General features: G+C 34.4%; 1 protein-coding gene across 3 annotated transcripts; it reads right to left on the bottom strand.

The window, feature by feature from the left end:
* Positions 1–283: 283 nt before the first annotated feature.
* On the bottom strand, positions 284–23,449 carry LOC140767851 (C2 and GRAM domain-containing protein At1g03370). Of its 3 annotated transcripts, none has more exons than XM_073107924.1 (10): positions 22,570–23,449; positions 12,079–13,332; positions 6,873–7,055; positions 6,443–6,726; positions 6,233–6,349; positions 5,347–5,609; positions 2,214–2,358; positions 1,800–2,072; positions 927–1,119; positions 284–830 (listed from the first exon to the last, which is right to left on the bottom strand). In XM_073107924.1, exons 1-9 carry the CDS (start codon positions 22,916–22,918, stop codon positions 931–933), a joined length of 3,057 nt encoding a protein of 1,018 aa, XP_072964025.1. In that variant the 5' UTR covers positions 22,919–23,449; the 3' UTR covers positions 284–830; positions 927–930. The 3 variants fall into 3 exon arrangements, with proteins under 3 accessions (XP_072964025.1, XP_072964026.1, XP_072964024.1); XM_073107925.1 differs by having other exon boundaries at positions 2,187–2,358; positions 6,443–6,561; XM_073107923.1 differs by having other exon boundaries at positions 285–830; positions 2,187–2,358.
* Positions 23,450–23,708: the final 259 nt, after the last annotated feature.

Genomic DNA, 23,708 nt, shown 5'->3' with positions numbered 1-23,708 from the left:
TCTATCTGGAATAAGTACTGCAAAAATAAATTTAGATGATCAACATGATCAGGTCTTATCTTTCTTTTCCCTTTTTTTTTCTAATAAATATTATCAGGTCCACCGGCGCATCGAGCCCAGCTTAGTATTTTTTTTCTTTGGAGAAAAATATGAACTTTGACAATATCTTGAGTATTTCTACAACAGGGCAATGTGGTTGCAGCCACATTATCCTGTTTTCCAAATATTCTGCCAATCTGTTGATGTTTCTCTACCTGAGAGAAAATAGAATAGGCGACTATTTCTGAAATTCTTGCCTGTCCTAAATCTGCTTGCCTATATTTATTTTTCGAGGGAAAAATACTTCCTTCTTCTGATGTCAGTTTAGTATATACAGAAATATTTTTGTTTGTACAACATATTAGCCTTTTATATTACAAAACATAAATTCCCATTGATCAATCAATACATCTATACTGAGTCGAAAGGTAGGGAAGAAAAGACTTTCTACTCCTCCATTTCATCCTATTGACTCAGGAGTTTTCAAACAATCGACTAGCTTTCTGTGTCCAGATTTTAACCAAATTTGGACAAGATAAGGTGAGTCATAATGTGATGCTCCGAGATGTAATAGCCTCTGCAGCAACTTGAAACATCCATTCTTGGAATCAGACATCAGATGCTGAACAAAAGTAACCAGCAGACAACAATCTGTATCAAGTCAAAAGTTCATTGTTTTGTTCTAAATCTTAGAATCGAAACTAGAATCTGGGGACTATAAATCTACGAACTGATCTCTAGGATTCTGGATCATCATGTTCTTTTATTACTCTTCTAGTTTTCAGCCACACCTGGAGAGAACATTATAACAAGAATCAGTCATGAGTTGTTTAAAATGAAAATTATACCCACATAAATATGTTTATGCTACTGCACTGAGATTATACATTTTCAGTTTTGGAACTCCTTTTCAACTTCAAAGAAGATCTCCTTGATACGAACAGAAATATTGGATATGATATTCTTTGTAATCTTCTTCTGATGCTTGGTGCTCTTCAGCCAAGAAATTCCAAAGAATATCTGGACATTGCTTGTCTTGGGTTTGCAAGGAACATCTCTTACCTGATATTTTAGTTGAAGCTACAAGAGAAACAAATGTGATTATACAGTTAATCTAACAGTTCAAAGGGAGCAACTGTATGATCATAAGAATATCAAATGTGTTATCTGAATATCGCTAAAAACTAGGGCTTTCAATGAATTGCACTTCCCGTTTACAGAGAAAATATTATCTGAATGTTAATTTCCACCATGAGATTATCTCTTTCTTCCTTATTTTCCAAAGATATCAATTGTTCTTTTCAATAAGCATATAGGAACATGTATCCTGTCTTCCTAAGGGCACATTTCCTATCTCTGGTAAGTTTAAGTTCTTGAAACAGCAAAACACATAACCCAAGATCTTTTTTTTTTCTTTTTTCTTTTGAGGGAAAATCTGTAGACAACCCAGGAACGTTACAATGGTAATTTACAGCCTATAAAGTCAATATATCATGATGCAGCTATTACTTATATGTTCTTCACTGTTTTCAGTTTCTTTTTCACTTATGATAAATACCAGAAAGCATCCAAGAAATGCATGGATCATCAATCCTGTTGGCAAATAAGTGAAAATTTTGCAAAATCTCTATTTCCTTCTATTCTATGGATCTCACTTCTTTCTGGTAATGAACTATAAACTCCAAAGGTGGCCCCTTACAGATCACCAGCGCATCTACAAATATTGATAACATTAATTCAGGAAGGAGAGAATTCCTTACATTGAAGTAGTCTTCAAGAACGACCCCTTGGAGGGTCATAACTTCTTCAATCATCCATCCACTATTATCAGTTAAGGGAGATTTTTGCTGAGTGGTTGATGCTTCCCCTCCATAAATTGACAAACTTTTATCAAACTTATAAGTGGTTTGTCTCTCGACTGTATTGTAATTAATTGGTTCCCATGGTGTCGTTGAATAGTCCAAACAACCTGCCTTTTGCATTATTTTATGCTCTAAAGGACCTCCAGAGAATAACTCCATAAATGAGTTGGCCTGTCAATAATGCAAAACTCAAACAAAGTAGCAAACAAACAAGTACTGTTTCACATCAAAATGTTTGGATATCGAAATCATATTTTACATGAACTATACAGAAATGAGACTCACATCAACAGAAAGGAACGAGGAGTGGACCTCTAACATCTTCACATCCTCTATGCCCATGCATGATGATCCACTCTCTTCGGTCTGGAGTCTTTTTTCTTCAGATACTTCTTCAACTACTTCCACCTTCTGTTCAGGACTCAATGATCTTGCCTTCCACAGTGCCATGATTGTCCTGTTATATGTAAGAGTTTCATTATCATCATTCTTTGTTGGCAGTCAATGTTAACCTAGAACTGCAATATGAGGGATGAAAGCATATTCCAATAGTCAAAATTATACACTTATCTACTGTAAAGATTCTAAACCATCTTCAGAAAAATATCATAACTTCTAAGCTGACCAAAATCAATGTTCTAAAAAGCGCACGGCATTTTTGTAGCAGCCAAGGGGTTTCATGGTGTGTGGCAGATGGTGGGTGACATGAGCTCAAGACGGGTCTCAAATAAAAATGTTATAACTATATTTTTCCTAATACATCTGGCTGATATATATAATCAAGTAAAACGAATAAAATTTGACAAATTTTCAACATTCAATACATGATAGATATAAGCAACAGATTGTGTAAAATTGGAAAACTACAGCAAATAGCTTTTGGACGATGCCTCTACAATTTTGATAAAAAAATATGAAGGTACCAGATTTTATCTTTTGCATCTCAATCAAAAGAAAAAGAATAACAAAGAAGTTTCAGTTATAGAAAAGTCTTGCAGTAATTTACAGTAGGGCTGTCAAAATAATCGGTCGGCTCGGGCTCGGCTCAACTGAAGCCCGAGCTCGGCTCAACTTGAGTAGAGCTGAGCCGAGCCTGAGCTGCCTTTAGAAGGCTCGAAAATAATTTCGAGCTGAATCTGAGCTGGAGCCAGTTTGCTCAGGCTCAACTTGTTAGGCTCGGTATAAAAGGATAAGTCAATCGCCGCTCACTACTCTCCCTATCAGCTGTCGCTCTCTCGGTCGCTCAAAGCCTCGGCTCGTCTCCTCCTCCACTGCGGCCCGCCTCCTCCTCCTTCAGCAAGCCAGCTCCTCCTCCTTCGGCAAGCCGGCTCCTCCTCATTCTCCTCCTCAAGCCACCACCCTATTTTCATTTTCCTCCTCAAGCCGTCGCCTCGTCCTCCTCCTCTATTGGCTAGGGCTTGATCTGACTCGGTCCAGTTCAATTCAGCTCGGCTTGAATGAGGTTTGATAATAGGCTCATTTCAAGCTCGAGCTCGGCACGGGCTCGGTCTGGTCCAACTCGAGCTCAGCTTGAGTTGTGCTAAGTCAAGCCTAAGCAAAATTATAAAGCTCAAAAGTAATTTCAATCTGAGCCTAAACCGAAGCCGGCTCGTTCAGGCTCGGCTTCTTTACACCCCTAATCTACAACTCTGAGTGCCAGTATTTTCCAAACTTGTTACCACTATTGAGATAAGATTATAAACCAATTACAAATTATAAGAAACTCAGATAAGAAATTCAGATAAAAATCTTTCAAGCATAGATTGAATGTTAAATAGTAGATGTAATTGAATTTTTTCTACTAAGATACCCAGTTCCCCATTGGGAGGTCAGGAGTTTGACTTGGTAATTTATGGTTTAATTGGGATGGAAATGAAATAAGTTCCACTATCCAGAGTAATCTATGATTCAAAAACAAGTAATGTAAAACATATAAACATGGACACTAAAAAAATATGTTAGGAAAGAAGATGGATTCTTCATATTTCTTATGTACTTGCTTTCTTCACCAAGATGAACTCTCATTCAAATCTGAATTTTAAGCTAATTTGTGTTGTGGAGCTCTAAAATTATTTAAAATGTCAGAGAACCACGCATTTGATTTGCAAGTAAAAGAGGAAGGTCTCTATATGGTAGTGTGTTTTGTTTCTATGGAAGAGAATGTTTAAAACTTGAAGTGCTCGAGATGTTGTTAAGGATGAAAATGGAGAAGGTTACGAAGAAACCTCAAAAGCTTAGAAATAGTGTAGGTCAGGTAGGCAACATGACATCAAGGAAGCTCACTCATATTTATAGAAATGATGGATTGAAAACATGAAAAAATGAGAGAGAAAATGATTAATTTCACTCTGAAACATCTGATGCATCCAAACAGAATATTTTAATTAGGGATGGCAAAAGTTGACCCGACTCGATAACCTGACAAGGTAATCTAGCTTTTAAACCAATTTGTATATATATTCTAGCCGGGTTCAATAAATAAGTCGACCTTACCTCAACCCAATTAACATATTTATGATCCAACCTGCTAACCCGTTTATTACACAATAACCCATTTATGATATGACAAACCATTTATGACACAATAGCCCATTTTTAACATGATAATCCATTTATGACCTTACTAAAATCCGTTTATGACCCGATTAATCCATTTATAACATGAAAGAAATCTCTTTATAACCAAGAAAACTCATTTATAATCAAAATAAACTCATTTGTAACTCGAATAACTTATAAAAATTTGAATAATTTGTGCAACCCAATAACCAATTTATGACCCATACAACCCATTTAATAACTTGTGCAACCCAATAACCAATTTATGACTCATGCAACCCATTTAATAAATAGGTAATATTCATATTTGTATTATCATGACTCAGCTTGAACCCGACCCTACCAGAACCCGGCTAACACGAGTCGATTGTCACCCCTAATTTTGATGCATACTAATATGCTGCTATTAGTGAGCAAGAAAAATGAATTCCCTTATCCTAATAAGAGTGTTCAGCAGTAGCTATTAACTCTTTCCTAAAGTCACTTTATTTGAGAAAAGAAAAAGAAACTTACTAAAATCAGATACCCCATAACCCCTTCTACTGTCACAGAATTAGAACAAAGAAAGGTCTGTTCCATGACGCCAACTAAACTTGTTTATACTATTAGAAGTTTAGAACCTCTGAAAACTAATATATTCTAAAAATATAACTTTAAAGATGTCAACGAACATATTGCCAACATGTCAAATCTACACCATCAATTACTACGGTGAAAATGACAACAGCACATCATGTCAAATCTACACTCTTTGTGTTAAGCAAACTAATACAAAGACCTACTCCATAGGATCCAGGGAAAAAGAGTCAAAATACATTAACAATGATTCTAAAGTGAATTTTGGCCTATGCCATAGAAAAATATAATTCAATAATACTAAACGAACCTGTTGGCGTCTTGGAAGGAAACAAATGACTGGAAATGGAACTTCAATCTTCCATGCTGATCTAATGCTTTTGCAGCATACTTTGCATCCAAGCCTCTCCCTCTGTGAAGGATGATCATTAAAGATGGACTACCAACAGAAGATAAAGATGGTGGAATGACTTGAATGTCATCAATGTCTTCCCAGACAAAGTAAAACTTGGTTTTGTGTCCAAATATGTTGGCATAAAATCCAATTATCCTTGGTGAAAGAAAGAGGCGTCCCTGCAGAAAGTTTTACTTAGCCCATAAACAGTGATGATCCTCAGTTAACCAGTGACACAATCTACAGGAGATTGAGGAACATGTTCCAAGATAAACACAAAATAGAGTCCCCGAGATCATAGAAAAATCAAGTTCCAATCCAATGTAAAGACTATCACTAGAGGTTTACCACCCAATATTATTATCCGCTCACTATTCACTGACTAATATGAAATTAGGGGTATATTACATTACTCAGTTATTGCTTTCTGGTGATTAAGATAATATTTAAAAATTAAAAAACTACAACACAAATAAATGACAAGAAAATTCAAGAACTAAAGGAGTTTAACAAAGCCAAGTTGCCAGCCATCCACTTTAGGAACATTTAGACACAAATAAGTTGACAAGGATAACAGCAATTTAACTAAGCCGACTTGAAAGCCATTCACTTTGGGCGGGCAATTCCCTTTATGGTAGTTAAACCATAAGGAAAAATATGGCAGCTAAAAAAGACAATTAGTGCAACACTTTCTATAAAATAAAGTTGAGGTAAAGACTAAAGACAATCCTTGATATGTATCAAAAACTGTCTTAAAATGATAAAAACATTTGCCATGTAAAGAGAAAATTAGTAAAAATACCTGAAGAGGCATTTTCCGCTTCAAATGACAGGTAAAATCATTAATGAGAAATTCTTCTTCTGGGAGACTGAAAAGCTTCTGGAAAGCTGAATTTGTTTGTGGTGACCGTAAGTTTATCTACAGATTTAATTATAACAATCTTGGGTGAAAGAACAGCATAATTGGGACTGAAGAATATAATGGAATTTCCAACTCAAAATAACTCCTCACCTTCTTACCAACTTCTTTTTCCACCTTTGTCAGGTATTCTGTAAAAACTCCACGCCCCCCTGAGTTGCTCAAAAAAACTCTTAGGTGGAGTTTAGACTGGGATGCTTGAGCAAATTTTCCTTGAAGAGGAATCCATATGTCAGCTAAATCTGATAAATTAGATTTCACAAAGTCGACTTCAGCATGACCAAGGGGTATGACTTCATTAAATGGTCCATCAAAATCATAAACAGTTACATCCATTCTAGATGGAGGATCATCCATGGCATCAAATTCAAATACCTCTGTTAGTTCAAGAAGATGAGAACAATATCAGATATACCTTAAGATGGAATACTCATCGAGGAAATTCATGCTAAAAAGAGATCTCATTCCTACTCAGGAAAAAACCAACAAAACAAATGTTAGAAATGGCACAACATTTTATTACCATTCCATTTTGGATCTTCTGTATGGAATTTTATTGAGCTGGTTTTTCTTTTGCCATTGCAGTTAAAGACTACATAGGGATCAGACAAACCAGATGAATCCACAGCTGATATACTGCATCCCTCAATCAGCGCAACAGTTAGCAACCAACCATCTCCTTGAGCTTTAACCCCATGATCACTGCCTACATAGATATAAATAAGTTATAGCCAATACTTGTTATTATAATGAGATTCAGAAAAAAGTCCAAAAACTCTGATATCATTAATCCAGCTAGTAACATCAAAGGAAACTGAAATATTATTTAGGATTCATATCATTTACTCTCCTTTTCTCTGTTGCTATTTCTTCTTTATTCCCTCTGTTATTTTTGGTCCATAAAATACCAGAGGAAAGTTTATTTACTTTATGTAGTTAAAGCAACAAAATATCATACATCCATCATCCTTTTCTTTACCCTCTTAGGAAAAGACAACATCACATCACATACTAAAGATATAATAGAATAAAGGAAAGGATGAACATGATCTTGTAGTAGGAAATGTCAATTAGGAATTCATTATGTAAATTCCACAGGAATGATGGAAATCATGAACAATCCTGCATCTTTGCCTGCTGTAGGCCAAAACAGGAGCACGGGAATTTGCATGGAGATTAGAACAAAAATAATCCATTGTAAATAACTTTTTATTTATCTTCAATTTTATTTGTGTATATTAATCATACATGGTGAAAGATATATTTTGATTGAATTTTGGTCCGTAACTGTTTTGTGTGGTTGATATTCAGACTAATTTGGACAGACTTGAAGTTTTGAACGAGAGGGATTTCAATTTAAAAAGATTATCAATTTCATGCCTTCGACAAATTGCCAGATTGCTTGGGGTCATTATACATGGTTTGCCTGAAAATATAGATTGTATTTTTCAGTGACAAGTGAGGTCCTCCAGAAACTATATCCTTTTTCCACTAATTTACTTATTTCTTCTTTCTCCAACATTTGCATTATCATTTTTGTTCTTAAAAGCTAAAAGTGTGTCAATCTAGACTTGGGCATACAATCCAGATGGACAATCTATTGCTGGTTTGACACCACCATTGGGCTATTTTAGTTGATTAGATTTGCATTCTTGACAGAATGGGCTTCCTTAAAACATTATTTATCAGAATAGTCCTCTTATTAAAGTTATATCAGTGAGGAGTACTATTTTGATCAGCTCAGTTGTCATGTCATATGTCACCCAAAGAACTACTAAACTTTTCAATAATTTATACAGAAGATAAATTACTAAACAGTTCAACGCTTTTATGAATAGTAAAAATGTTGAACAATTTAGTAATTCACATATAGAGTACTTAGTTAAAGAAAAGCATTTAACAAATAGAATATTCAACGTATTATATAGAAAAGTTAGATTATTCTTTTCTTTTAATAAAGCATCAAATTTTTCAGCGTTTTATGTAACAGTGAAATCACTGAATTATTTTACGATTTATCTTCTATATAAACCATTGAAAAGCTCACTGATTCTTTAGGTGACTCATAACATGGCAGCTAAGCTGACAAGCACCCTTAGGTAATAATTTTGGTGGATGGAACAAAAAGGTAAAAAAGTTTCTAAGGAGGCCCATTTTGGTCAAACCTTAGAAGACTTTGGAACAGTTTCTTCAGGTGACTTATTCAGGTATGCAGTGAAAAAGCTTGAACCAGGTCAACGTCTGTGATTCTTCACCCATATATTTACCTCCTAATGATAGAGCAAGAACCCTTCACTGCAGACTGAATAAAGGCAGTCCTATTCATACCTGAAGACTGCATAATACAGTCCTTAACCTATATTAGTTCTGTGACGTTAAGACATAGAAGGCTGATTTGCAAACCAGACCTATGGAGCCACCATGAAAAGGTCAGCATGGACACTAGTCCTAAATTGAGTTTGCTTCAATTTTCTAACTAATTACTGGTTTTATTAATTTCTTATTATTCTCTTTATAATCATATCCGTGTTAGACAAGTGGATCTTACACATGAATATGTGATTGCTAACTTACATTTGTTGTATTTCTTGCTGCATTTATATAGGCTTAGTCACTTTGGCTTGTTCTAGACCGCGAACTTAAGTTTCTTCTCCATACTTGTAGCATAGTATCCACTGAAATTCATAACTTAGAAAGGTAGTTAGCAAATCTCATACAACGAAAGCTCCTCATCTTGGATATTTTCATTTAACTCATCAATATAGAATACAAATCAGGACTTAGGTGGCATCTGGTTAGTGCATAAGGGTACTTATGAGTTAATTAGGCTTTCCTTATATATGTTTTGTAAATAAACGCTCACTTATATACATTTAGACAAATTTTGGGAGAAAAGATCACGTGATAATTTATGCACAAATCTTTTCACAATTAGAGGGGTGTGATAAGGGAATGTGAATAAGGATAAAAGAGATAGCTATCTATTCTGTCCAAACTAATGAATATGTCCTTATAAAATAATAAGTATAATATTTATTTGTTTTTGAGAGAAGTGAGGAATTTAATGGTATCCCAATTAAACTGATGCCGCTAGAATTCAAACTTGAGAACACCCATATAACATGAGCCCCTTTAACTAGTTGAGCATTATCCTATTAATAAAATAATAAGCATAATATCTTACTGTGTCTCACTATATTGAAAAGCGATTATGGCGACTACCATGGCAACCGCCTTGGTAGGGTTGCACATTGGCCACCCCGCCAATAGGAATGGTGGCCAGACCTCCTAGGTGAAATAGGTGGGCCGCCAAGTCGCACGACGGACCGCCAAGTCGCGTAGCGGGCTGAGGATTGCCGATTGTTTCATCTCCTCCTTCATCTTCTTCTCCTCCTCTTTTCTTCTTCTTTTCTCTCTCTGGCATCGAAACTACCTTTTTTGTCTTTCTTTCTCTGTGCTTAAACAGTGGGAAAGAGAGTGTTGGAAAAGATAGAGAGGCCACGTGGAAAAGAGAGCTTGGCTCATGTTAACATTGAAAATCACCAAAGACACCAACTATTAATACATTTCAAAACACCAACTAATGCATTTAATTTCAGATCATGATAATTTATTATTAAGATGTTAATAAAATATGTATACATATTTGTGAATTATAAATTTATAATCTATTACTTTTATAGTTGTGAATTGCACTATTAAAATTTTATAAATTATATATATATATAATCATATACAATTGTTTTTTATTTTTTATATATTAAATTGCTAGACCGCCTTGGTGCCCGTCTTCTGTTTAGGCGCTAAGCGGTGGGGTTACCACCCGCAATCCGCGACCGCCTTTCAATACACTACTATGTCTATAAACCAACAAGTATTATTATAAAATATGAACAAAAAGAATATACTATAGAAAAATAAAATTTCCACTACCAAAATAACATTTTTAACATTTTTAAGAAAAAAAAATAGCAAATGTGATTATCTATTTATTATTATATATAGTATATTTCATGATAAAAAATTTTGAAAACATTTTTATGTTACCATAAATTATATTTTATTGATAATATGATATTTAGTAGTTAAATTATATAAATTAATTTGACAATTATAATAGATATATTATAAAAATAAATCTCATAGGGGCAATATGGTAATTGATAGAAACTTGCCAACATCATTTCCTTATCCAAGGTAACCAATTCTTTGTGACAAACCAAACAGTAAAATATGCATACACTTAAACAAGCACCTAATTTGCATATAAAATGTCAAACTTATCTTGAATAACTTTACTCATCAAACAAATAAGGCTGTGTCTGTTACAGTCTTATTGTTTTAGAAAATTCAAATCTCCTTTCCTCTAAAAGTATTGTTGACCTGACTCAGTCTAATTCCTCTGAAATATCTATAGTTTTTATACTTGCTTTGCCATTTAGCACTAAGTTTATGGTACCATCATGAATTTCCTCAATGTGTTTTAGTGGACAATTTTGGTCATTAATCTGTACACATTTTGTGTTGATTAATCTTTATGTGTATATCAGCTTATGCATCTTTGGTACTGGATTTAGAAGTGAGTTAATCAGATGCCCTTAATGTAATGTGACTTACCCAAGTCAGTTAGATTTAGCCTAGGCATCCGAATGGGATCATTAGGCATTCCAACACCATTTCCCAAGAGCAGCAGTCATTCCAAATTCAAATGTGATAAGAACTGTAGGAAGCATTCAGACTGTCTCACAGGTGTCCGAATGCAGGATGCTCCCAATGCAATAGGAATTGGAACAATGACAGGCAGCACTTGAAAGACCAAGAGCATCATTCGATAACCATTCGAAGGTCGGTCAGATGATTTCTCTTGAAATCTTTGTCTATATCTTGTAAGCAGTATCTTCTTACAAGTTTTAGTAACTCCAAGCCTATACTTTCCTCAAAAATAGGAAAAAATAAGAAAAAAAAAAAACCAAGCCTATAACAGAAAGGAGAGAATATTCAATCAATATTTCGACATGTTTTGTTCCAGATATCTTTCTTTGTTTCTGAGAGGTGAAGAATTATGACACGCCAGTCGGACACTGTTTAAAGCCTTGAGCTTTGAGAGATTCAACAATTTATTAATTCCAAAGTCTATACAGGAGTAGTTGAGACATCATCTACTAAATCAATTGGATGATTAAGGTGCTGATAAAACCAAAAGATTGTGAGGAAATCCAATTAAGACTAGTTAGTAGTTACTAATAGTGAGATCAGACAAAGATAGACACTTGTCTATTATTACTACAGCAAAAATGTATCTGGAAAGGCAAAACAATTACGAAGGCATCCATTCTCTTGTAACTTATGATCTACCATGAAGATTGCTATATCATGCAAAATTTAATAAAAAATATGATAATTCTTTCTATGGCTTTAAGCTTCTCAGAAATTGACAGTTATCTCAATTCTAAGAGCCACAAACTCAACCAAAATGTGGAAGATAAACCAGGCATTCTGTGCCAAAGACCTGAATCTGAATTTTTAGCTGCAAGCCAGGGAACTAGATAAAGATAGATAATAGATGATATTTGGTGTTGTCCAAAAAACCTTTCAAGACATCTCCACTTTATAGACCAACTTATAGCAGACACCTCATGGATTTTAAAGAAAGCACTGAAAACAAAAGGCACTTATCAATTAGTATAGAGTCCTATAAAGAGAAAAATGGCTAGTAAATAAAATCGTACCTCTCTGCTTCCATGTCTGCAAGAAACGCCCTGTGACTTTAAGAACATGTTGACCTTGAAGGACCAAAATGGCACAAACAACAATCTCTCCAACTGAGTCTGGAAGATCAAGGCCAAGATATTCAAGCCCGCTAACCATGCCAGGCGTAGCTAGCTGAAGATGTGCAAGAACATATAATCCAATGAAGACAAATGATATAAATGTAAAATTTCCAAGGAACCAAATAGCCAGCCTCCACTTTGACTCCTCCTTTTTCTGCAATGAAGACAAGATGTGCTCTTTGTTCAGAGCAATGTCTTCCTGTTCAACTGTTTTAACATTCTCAGAAACCATATCAGCAAGTTGTGCAAAGCTTTCCTTCAAGCCTTGCCTTGCTCCACTTTCAATCATGCCTTTCATCATTGTACTCTGAAGAAAATTCAAACGCCAAGATACAAGCAGGTGTGAAGTCTGATCATCAGATGGTAGTTGAGGTCCAGGAGTTATACAGTACAATATTTCTGTCTTAAAATAGCTACCACAAGGAACATCAGGAGTGCTCACAGTAGCTAATACTGAAAAAGCATTCCCGTCAGCCTTCAGATATCTCTGCTCTTCTGTAGCCTTCACTGACTTGATTAATTTACTTGCAGCTTTTGTATATATTAATATTCTTCTTAAACATTTTTCATCATTGTCAAGCCTCCAAGGCTCAATCTGCAGATCTGTTGTTCCCTGAAGTTCTGCTGCAGACTGCCAGAAACTTGAACTAGGTGAGAAAAGAAGGGAATTTAGAACACCCGGTGCAGCAACATAAGATTGGTTGATTAGTACTCCACCTGGGAGATTTCCAGGCATTTCATCCCCTTGATCTTTTGATGCCATGAGTTCTAGTTTTTCACAAAATGTCTTGTCACAGCATGCCTCTTCATTTTGGTTTTCACAAGCTTCTGCCTGTTGCAACTGTTCCAAGGGATCAAGATTTCCAGGGGTAGGTGATGATGGAGCTTCTGTATTTTTCCCAAAAATATTAGACAAAAACTCAACGAATGATGTAGTTGACTTGGTTTCTCTGATAGTATTGATGTCTTCAGCCTCTATAGGAATTAATGATTCTCTGTTGTTATTAGGAGCAGATAAAGGCATTTGTCCTGCTGGTTCACAAAACTTATCTGATTTTGATGCAATATTGTCCAAAGTGCCACAAGGGGCATGAGGTATCTCATGTGGCAAGGAGTTTCTTGGAGACAAGTATACCGTGAGGAAAATTTCTCCTGTATCAAAGTCAGGATTGACCATTAATTTTGACACAATGATTCTTTAAGATATTTCATAAGTTAAACATAAATATAATATAAGAACCTCTCCTAATCACAAAGCTTCATTTATTTGTCATTTCATTTATAACAGAACTTGATGTATTGAACTTATTCTTTCAAATTCCTGATCCTTGTGTAGTCTTAAAGGAGACAGAACAGCAAACAAACTCTTGCAAGAGCTTTTGTACAGTGCATTGGGAAATAAACTGCACAAAGAGTGGTTTATCACAAGGTTCCAAGTATCGGAATCGGGATTGAAATCGGCCGTCTGAAAAAACAATACATATCAGCCGTATCAGCAGTATCGGCAGTATCGGCCGTCCATATCGGCCTGTATTTTAAAATAATTTTTAAAAATAGAAAAATTATTAATTTTTTAGAAAAATAATAATAAGATATAAATATAAAATTTTCATATATCAAGTCTAAAAACTAAAAAATAAATATTATTTTTTCAATTTCTATTTCTCCCCCTTTCTACTACTTACACTCTCTCCCACACAAATTAAAAACAATTCTTACTCTCTCCCACTAATTCTCTCTCTTATCAAACTCTCTCTCTCACTAACTCTCTCTTATCAAACTATCTCCCTAATTAACTCTCTCCCACTAACTCTCTCCCTTAAAAAAACTCTCCCTCTCTCTCACCAACTACCATCTCTTTCCCTCTTTAACATAGGTTTTTAATTTTTGTTTTTTCTCCACACCTCTCTCCTCTCCCCCCTCTCTCTTCTTCCCTCTCCCTTTTACTGCTGCAACCCACAAACTCTCTCTCTTTCTCCCTTTTTTTCTCTCTTTCTCTCTTTCCCTCTCTCTTGCTCTATCTCTTTCTCTCTTTCTCTCCCTTTCCCTCTCTCTCTTCTCCCCTCTCTTTCCCTCTCTTGCTCCCTCTCTTTCTCTCTCTTTCCTTTTCTTTCTCTCTTATCGATGCTCGTCTCGGGCGGGATACGACCGATCCCAACCCGAAACGAATCGGGTATCGGCCGATCCAGCCGATACCCGACCATTGGCGCGGATATGGCCGATCCCGATCCGTTTCGAGATCGTGGGATCGGCCGAAACTAGGAACCATGGTTTATTAGACAAGAGAAGCATCAGTTGTACAGCTCTAAAGTACGGATATTTTGTTTACCACTCCATATTGGTATCCAATACGTATCGGACACCGATAGGCCCCGATACAGCCCGGCACATATTAGATATGGCTAGAGGAGTATCTAAATTTAAAATTTTTATTTTAATTTTCTGATACCGCTCCAATATGTTTTAAAGTTATTCAGGATTTAGTGGGTTAGGTTTGAAACAAAGATGGGTGTCAACCTGTTAACCATTGACAATTAACAAAAATGAATGGAAGCTCTATTCATAATATTTATGCCCTAATACTCTTCATAATATTAATATTATGCTTTGATGTTTAATTTTACAAGTCTATTGACGGTTGAATCAATTGGAGCTCATGAAGAGTACTGTCCATGTTAGAATTGAGGTCAAATTGCAATAGGAGAAACTTGGGGTTTTAATGATGGAATTCTTTCGTGCATAGTATATGATTTATTTTAGTGTATGTATTATCTAATGAGTAATGATGAAACTTGGATTTCTCTACGAAATTTTGGAGAATGATAAATATTTTTTATCATATATTATATTGGTTGGCCATAGAAGAAAAAAAAATTTATTAATTTATTTATTGTCGTATCCATGCCATATCTATATCTTATTTTTTAAGAATTCGTCCTATCGCCATCCATATCGTTGTACCCCTATTTCCCATACTTGTATCCGTGCTTCATAGTTGCACACATGGATCCCAAAATCAACCGATCCCAAGTCGGATCAGGTGATCCGGATCAGGATCGGCCATAACCGATCTCAATCAGATTGGTTTCGATCTGATTTTGTCCAGTATCAGCCGAAACTCAGCTGTATCGGCTAAAATTATTTTTTTTTAACATTTAGGTCGAATGTAAAATGTATCTAACCTAGGAGACATTAATAATTGATGTCATTAACTACTTTCTTTTCAAATTTTTAAATTTATTCTCTATCTCTCACACAAACTCTCCTCTCACTCTCATACTTCACTGAGTTCATTTGACGGCCGTTCCGATGAGCCCATTTGGCTATCCACACTTTGGTGAACTTGGATGAATTTTTTTTTATTATTTCCTTCTTTCTCACCCACTTTTTAACTCATCTTTTTTTATTGCTATGAAACAACAATGAAGAGATATCTCTCTCTTCATGTTGTTCTACAGTAATAATTTATGAGTATAAAAATTCATCTAATTCAAGTCGAAATTTATTATAATTTTGAGTGAATTTTTTTTTAGTTTGCAAAGTTCATATGTGACTAATTTTTATTTCTTATTTTTCTGTTATTTTTTATAAACTTTTAGAAACATTTCTGCATTTCAAATAATATTTAGAATTTTACGTAGTTAAAAATAGTCTGATTCGATACGAGTGGTCGATACGACTGATACATCCAATACGGCCGATATGTATCGTTTTTTCTGACCGCCGATCCTGATCCCCTGCCGATCCTGATCCCGATACTGAGTTTCGGACCTTTGTTGCACAGTGACTATTAAAGTATGTAAAGCAAAATTGTCAATCAAATTTAAAGCAAATTGTTCTTTTAAAATTTTTATGCATAATTACAAGTAATCGATATCAATTGAATAAAGATTAGTGCTCCATTGCGCCTCAACTAGTATTATCTTCTTTTCCTAACTACACTCTTGGTATTTTAGGCCCGATATAAAGTCATTGTTGCCCTAAACCCTGTGTGAAGATTCTTCCTTTGGAGAACTTTAGCAAACACAAGAGGTATGTTTGTTTAAGAGATATAAAGATAAGATTCAATTAGTTATCTTGTGGGCCCCACATATCCATTTTTGGGCACGAAATAAATGGACTAGACTAGGAGTTTGGACCGAATACCATATCACACAAAAGAAAGAATATAGCATCCCAAAGGTATGGGATGCTATATAGAGGTGTAAACGAGCTGAGCTTAAACGAGCTAGGGTTAACTCAGCTCGGCTCGAGAGGTGGAAAAGTTGAGCTCAGCTCGAGCTCGAAAAACTTAGCTCGGCTTAACTCGTCTCCAGCTTGATCAAAAATAGCAAATAAATGGTGAAGACTAGGATTCGAATCTAGGTTGGCTGGGTTAATAGAAATTGTTTTAACTTTTATCCAACTATGCTATATAGCATCTACATATTTATTTTTGTATGTCTATATATATATAATATCATCTTACATATTATATATCAAGCCTGTTTGAGCCGAGCTCGAACGAGCTGACTCTAGCTCAGCTTGATTAACATTTTGAGCTTAAAAATCCAGTTCAACTCAGCTCATTTAGAGCTCAAGCCAAGCCCGAGTCAAGCTCTAAATGACCCGAGTTCATGAGCCTCGCGAGCTAACAAGTTTTTTTGACAGCCCTAATGCTATATCTTAATGGAGGGATAAAGATCTTATTACTATATTGCTTTAATATAAGAAATATCAAATCTAATTATTTAGATATAAAGTCTTATTTGCTTTGAGTTCAGAGACCCCTATCCTGATTTACTAGCAAAACAATATATTATCTTTTTTTTTCTAATCTAGTTCAATACACATTCTCCAAATAAATACTAATATATAATTTTTAATATCATTTCAAATTAATTCTAATTTTATCTTATACATGATTTTAATCTATTAATTTTATATCTTATCAATTTTATCTCCTCTCTTTCAAAATATTTATTTTATATTATATAATATGTCAAATTATATCAAATCAAGTCTCTACACTATATAAGCCAGCATATATGCATTTAAACCCACAAATAACTATTATAGACACTATATAAACCTACAAATAACTATTATAAACACTATATAAATCAACAAATATGCACTTAAGCGCACAAATGCATATTATAATATTATAATATTCATATATTACAATATTATATTGTTTGTATATTATAATATTATAGTATATGAACATTATAATGTAACAAACATTGTAATATTCATTTATTATAATATTATAATATACAAATATTTTAATATTTTAATATATATTATAATGTTATAACACTATAATTTGATAATATGATATTGTAATATACAAATAATATATTATTATAATACATCATATAATATATGTATATTATTATAATGACCACTACCATGACATGAAAAGGGTATTTTCATCCTTCAAATTTATATATCATTCATTTCCTTTCAAAACCATAATTTTCACATTTTCACATCACATCACAAATAATAAATATACTCCTAGCCTTGTTTAGAACCAAATACCAAATTACCTAGCCTAGTTTAAGGTACCTAATTAAGACTAAGAAATGGGGCCAGCTAATCTAATTTAAAGCTTAGCCTCGGACAAAACAAGGCCTAAGCTAATCCCGAGTGGGATAGGCCGAAACGGATTGGGATTGGCCCTAGCCGTTGGCTGGTTTCAGTTGGGCTTTCGGCTGTTTCAACCGAAACAGGTGGGAACGGATCGAATCCAACCCAGGGGACATCACCCACCTACCTCTCTTTCTCCATTTTCTCTCTCTCTCATCTTTCTTTCTCTTTTTCTCTCTTTTCTTTCTTTTCCTCTTTCTCACCGGTCTCTTTCTCACCGGAGACTGAGTAGATCTCTAGTGACCTCGACCTCTGGCGATATTTTTTGACGAAGATCTAATGACCTCGACCTCTAGCGATCTCATGTGAGTTTTTTTCAGTTTCTAATTCCTTTCTTTCTCATTTTCTTTTTTCATTGCGCAAAGCAGCTGCTGTTACTGCTTCACCACGCTATAGCAGCACCAAGTGCTGCTGTGGTGAAGCAACCAAGAATCCTAGTTTCGAGATCAGGATCGGTATCGGCAGTCCAGAAAAACGATACTTATCGATCGTTCATATCGGATTGGACTATTTTTTAATTATATAAAATTATAAATATTATTTAAAAATACAGAAAAATTTAGAAAAATGACAAAAAAAAAATAAGTAAACAAAAATTACTCACATATGAAGTCTAAAAACTTAAAAAAATGTATTAACTTATTCAAAATTTAAAACTTTGATGAATACCGAACCGATTTTCGTAAATTTTTATAGTTTTTATCATCATAATCACCATAAGTTTGTAAATATTGATGTCTAAGACCTGATGCTCTAAAAAATGATTCTATTATACTAGTCATATTGTATGGATCTTGTTGTATGACTTGCGTCTGAGGAAGACAATAACCAGCATTTGAATCTTGTGTCTGAGAATACTAAGGACATTAAGGATAATAACTAGCATATAAATCTTGTGATGGCTCCAAACAATAAATACTTAATATACCATAATCATAGGAAGCAACATTCTCATAAAGACGTCACTGATATGTATATACATCCTCAGTTTCTCTATCTTCAATCCTTATACCTTCTTGACTTTTCTCAACAAATGTAGATGAGACGATCTCACCACTATATGTATCATCATGACTATACTAGTACTAGTAGATATACTATCTCTCGCTGTTGAATGACTCATACCAGCCTCTGGCTTCGTCGTGGTCTCCCCCAATAACTCATCTAACCATGGATTATCTCTGTCATCTAATAACCTGTCCTCTATTTCTCTGATCCATGAAGTCAAGAGGTCTTCTTCATCAAAAACATGATTTAAATCAATCAATTATTCATTTTTTGCCTTTCTTCTTAAATTTCTCTCTCAATCTCATATTATAATAACAAAAAACTAACTTCTCCAATCTTTCTAGTGTCAATCGGTTGCGTGTTTTTATGTAGATTAAGAAGAAAGTAGTCCAATTTCTTTCACACTGTGATAAAGACACAGTTTGACTTAAAATCTTCTTTACTATTGGCGTTAAATTTGGTGCCTCCTCCCATCCATAAATAGATCACTATTCAGCTGGAATGTTATGAGATATAGCTGTAGCAACTTTAGTAAGTAATGAATTGCCTTGCTCTCAATCTATATCTCTTCATCTGAAATCAGAAATATATTATTACATACTGATTATATTGAAAGTTAAAACTTAAAACAAATAAATAATAAAATTATTTAATTGAATCATAACTCACTTCTTTATTGCAAAAGATTTATTTATATATATCAAGCTCAAGCCTGCTGATTATCTTCCTAACTCCCGATAATACTTTACTATCATTATTGATACTTGTAGAGAATTAAAATCTTGGATTAATAAAATACCCTATGAAAATTTAAAATTTGTAAACATTCAAGTTTTTAAATATTTATAAATAAAAGTAAATTAGTAAATTAAAACTTAAAACTTAAAGCATGCCTACCAGCAACGTGTTTATCTCTATGTAGTTATTTATTCTATCTAGAATCAATCATCTTCCATTACTTCTTATAATTTTGGCCCACATTTTTTTTGTTGATTCTTTTGTTATGTCCATTACCTCATATAAGAAACCCATCTCAGACTTATCATCACTGTCTACAAGTTTTAATACTTTGACAAGAGTCTCAAATACTGCAGCGGCTATTGTAATATTATCCCAAAATGCATTTCTAAATTTTTATAGACCATCTCAGACTTGTCATCTTAGGTTTTATATTCTTAATTTTTATAAACCACTCATGTGATGTAAATATCCGCATAATATCATCCTTGTAAGCATGATGTTCTCCAAAGCTAAAAAATAAGTGGCAAATCTAGTGACACCGAATCTGATGATCTCCCTTCCATCAGTCATCTGTCTGAGTAAATTAAGAACCTAACCATGGTTATATATAAAATTTGTCAACCTCTAACCTTCATGTATGACCATGTCAATTTCAGACTCTTTTGCAATATTCTCTAACATTAGATCAATACAATGTGCAGCACATGACGACCAATATAAATGAGATCCTTTTATCATAAGTAAATTTTCAGCAATAACCACTTGTGCTACTCTTTTTTCACCGATTTCTTATACCACCTCATTCATCAAGTAACAAATATAATCTATATTTTTTAAATAAGCAATAACATCTACAGACATCATAAATATTGTCCCCATGCCAGAATACACTAAGAAATTAATTATATTTTTTTTTTTTGTGTACTCCACCCATCGCACATCAGTATACAACCAAATTTATCGCAATACTATTTAATTGTCTCAATATAAGTACAAAATTCATCTACCTCTAAGTTAAGATATTTTATAGCAATATCATTTAAACTAGGAGGCGGAACACCAGGCCTTGCTGATTGTATATCATCCACCATAATGTGATAATAAAGACTATCAGCTACATTAAAAAGAATATGGTTGTAAAAAAAAAATTTAAAGATAGTACTACCAATGTGTTTCTTTGCATTTTTAATTTCTTTGAGAGCTGTCTTGATGGAAATCTGTGTACAACCCATATTTTTCTAAAAATATGTATCCATTGGTTCAATATTTTCAAACTCTGCTATAACACCAAGAGTCTTATAAGTAATACTGCTGTCCTCATATTTTCTCTCCCTGTATATTAACTGATCTAGATCTCTAAAAGTTACCATCAGTGCTTTTTCTTATCTCTTCCTCTTCTCTATATATATTTCTGCTCTCTTTTATTGTCCTCCTCATCTGTCTCTCCTCCTTATTATCCCCACTCTGCTCACTGCTATTATTATTAATGTGTATAGGATGATGTATCAATTCTTTACAAATCATTGACTCTCTTTGTTATATAGATTGTTTATCCTTTTTTTGCCGATTAAATGAGCCAATATCTGTTTTCTAACTTTTAAAGACATTTAAATGCAAGCTGCTATATTTTCTTGTCTTTCAGCTAAATGTTCTTTTAAACGGCTAACACCACCACTCATTTCATTTTCACACCAGTTGCATTTAACACGGTTTTTATCTTGCCCAATAGTGCTGTAATGTTGCCATCTAATGTCGGTATCATATGACTTTTCTTTTGGAGCTATTAATATTTTAACTCTGTAATTAAAAAATATAAACAAATATTAAAATAAAATATAAAATAATTTAAAATTTATGAAAATAAAAGTCTCTTAATTTTTTCTCTATTTTTTTCTTTACTTTTTTCTAATTTTCAATTTCCACCCCTCTCAACCACTCAAAAGTTATGGAAAATCAAAAGTTAAAGTCAAATCCTAGTTGAAATTGAATCCTACTAGGGCTAGGAAAATTGTATACTATTCAAAATATGAAAACAAAACTCAAGTCGGAAAGTGAAAATCGAGTAAGAGTAGGAAAAGTAAATCCGAGAACGAATATGAAAAGTAGACACAACAAAGACCATGGTATGAATTTTTTCACATGGAAAATCTCTTACCAAAGAGAGGAGTAAATTGTAGAAACAAAATTCACTTATAAGCATTCAATTGCATCAACAGTTATTGATTGAAGTTTCTCTCTCTTTTGTTCAAACTCTTTCACAATGAACTACTCCTTGAAATAGAAAGCATCTGATTTGTTTTGTCACCAACCCATGGATCAATCTCTTAGACCAAGTGTCATAGGTGATTGATGATGCCTCAGTTTAGCTTCTTCAAGTGCTTCATTTATCTGAGATTGAAAGCGAAGCACTTGGACAATTATAGAAGCTCTCCTCGCACTTTAATAGAAAATATACTCCGCGAGAGAACTAAAACTCTTTAACTGTATTCTTTTGCTCTCCCAAAAGTTTCTTCAAGTTGTCTTAAGTTGTGTGTCTTCTTCTAGCCTCTGATCCTCTTTTATAGGCACGAGAAACGCCCTTGATTTGTACTAGGAGAGTTAAATTAAGAAAACGGAAAACCAAGTCTGAAGCTGTTTTTGAATTTTCCAAAAACAATTCTGCAGTAGGGTTGGTACTCATCCAGTCATGCTTCCATAGACAATTACATGTCTCTTTCGTGCCTGGGTGCTCACCGCACTCTTTTAGTACACACCCAACCTTGCAATTTTGAAAACATTCCTTTTGACTTGTTTTATGTTCATCCTTAGTTTGTCTTCACACGTAAATTCTTGTATAAGTCGTGTATCTTGATCTTACATTAATCTAGATTGTACAATATATTTCATAGTATAAAAAGTTCACTAGAATAGAAACTTTATGTGAGAGGCAGTTCAAACAACAAGGTAAAACCAAGACATCCCAATCGGAGATTAAACTCAAGCTAAAGTACTAGATAGAGTCATTACCACGCTTTTTGTTCTTGGACTTCTTGCTCTTGGACTGCAATTGGTACCACGCGGTCCCAAGGGAGAGGTCAGCAGTATCGACGATCGTCAACAATGGGATTCTGACCCATCCCAAGAAATCGTTGTTGAAGTACTTGTCTTCATTCAAGACCGAGATGATAAGCTCTTCTTTAAGATCTCCCACCAAGAAGCTGAACTCTTCATCCCACAGAGGGTTTAAGCTCTTCTTCACGACCGTCGTTTTCGACCGGCGCTTGCCGAGCTGCAACCTCACATAGGGATCACTAGACCCATTGAGATAGATAGAAGGGAGATTGCGTGCCTCAATCACATGAATGAAGAGCCTCATTGGGGATAAAAACGATCCAAATTTAATCAAAACGAAAGATATCAAAGGACTTTGCTTATCAAAGAGTAAAATGACAGCAAACCCAATTCTCGGATGATATGTTATCAATTGGATGCCTAGAAAAAAGTAAATTAAATTTGATCAAATTGGAACTTAAATTTGACCAAATTCGAATTATATGAACCAAGAAAGATTGCGAAACTCTACGTTCAACAACGAGAAAAGGGAAACCCGAAGGAAAACTACATTCACTAGATAGGTGGGAATGGAAATGGAAACAAGAGAATGGGATTCAAATTAAATAAAATTAACCCCTACGAACCTCGAGAAAACCTAAGCATCGAACCCTACGAAAGGAATCAAAAGTACACCCAAGCTACCGTTACAAATGGACGCTTTCACATGGTGAATTCTCAAAAATCGACGCAGAACAGGATAAGAAAACCGTAAAAAAAGCCAAACGTTGCTCCAAATTTGATTGAAGGAAACCCTAATAACAAAATCCCTCCCTCAATAGTTTCTTATCTCGCCCGCGACCGTTGGAATTCGGTTTAGATTTTTAATTGAAATGCAATTGTTTATTCTAATGGCCGTGGGAAAATCTTTGATTCGCGCTCGATGAAAACTAGTTACGTACGTGGCGAAAAGCTGTTGGACACCATTTTTATTTACTAAATTTGATTGTTACTCTATCTGTCTGGATACTGCGACCCTAACACGTGGCAAACTTGGTCGCTGCTTGGCTGTTGAGGTTCTTCAGCAAGCAGGGGTGAAATAGTCTTTCAAATTA

This window comes from Typha angustifolia, chromosome 9, assembly GCF_048772165.1.
Source record: "Typha angustifolia cultivar Huaian chromosome 9, ASM4877216v1, whole genome shotgun sequence".
NCBI lineage: Eukaryota > Viridiplantae > Streptophyta > Magnoliopsida > Poales > Typhaceae > Typha > Typha angustifolia.
Note: the sequence above shows the minus strand (reverse complement) of the source record. Positions and strands in the feature narration are given on the sequence as shown.

Excerpts from the sequence above, each read along its gene's own strand:
- LOC140767851 (XM_073107923.1), bottom strand. The coding sequence starts at position 22,918 with ATGAGGCTCTTCATTCATGTGATTGAGGCACGCAATCTCCCTTCTATC. Across the intron at positions 13,333-22,569 it reads GTCCAAGAACAAAAAGCGTG|GAGAAATTTTCCTCACGGTA; the intron begins GTAATGACTCTA and ends ACTTTGATACAG. Across the intron at positions 1,120-1,799 it reads TTCTTGAAGACTACTTCAAT|CTTCAACTAAAATATCAGGT; the intron begins GTAAGGAATTCT and ends TTTCTCTTGTAG.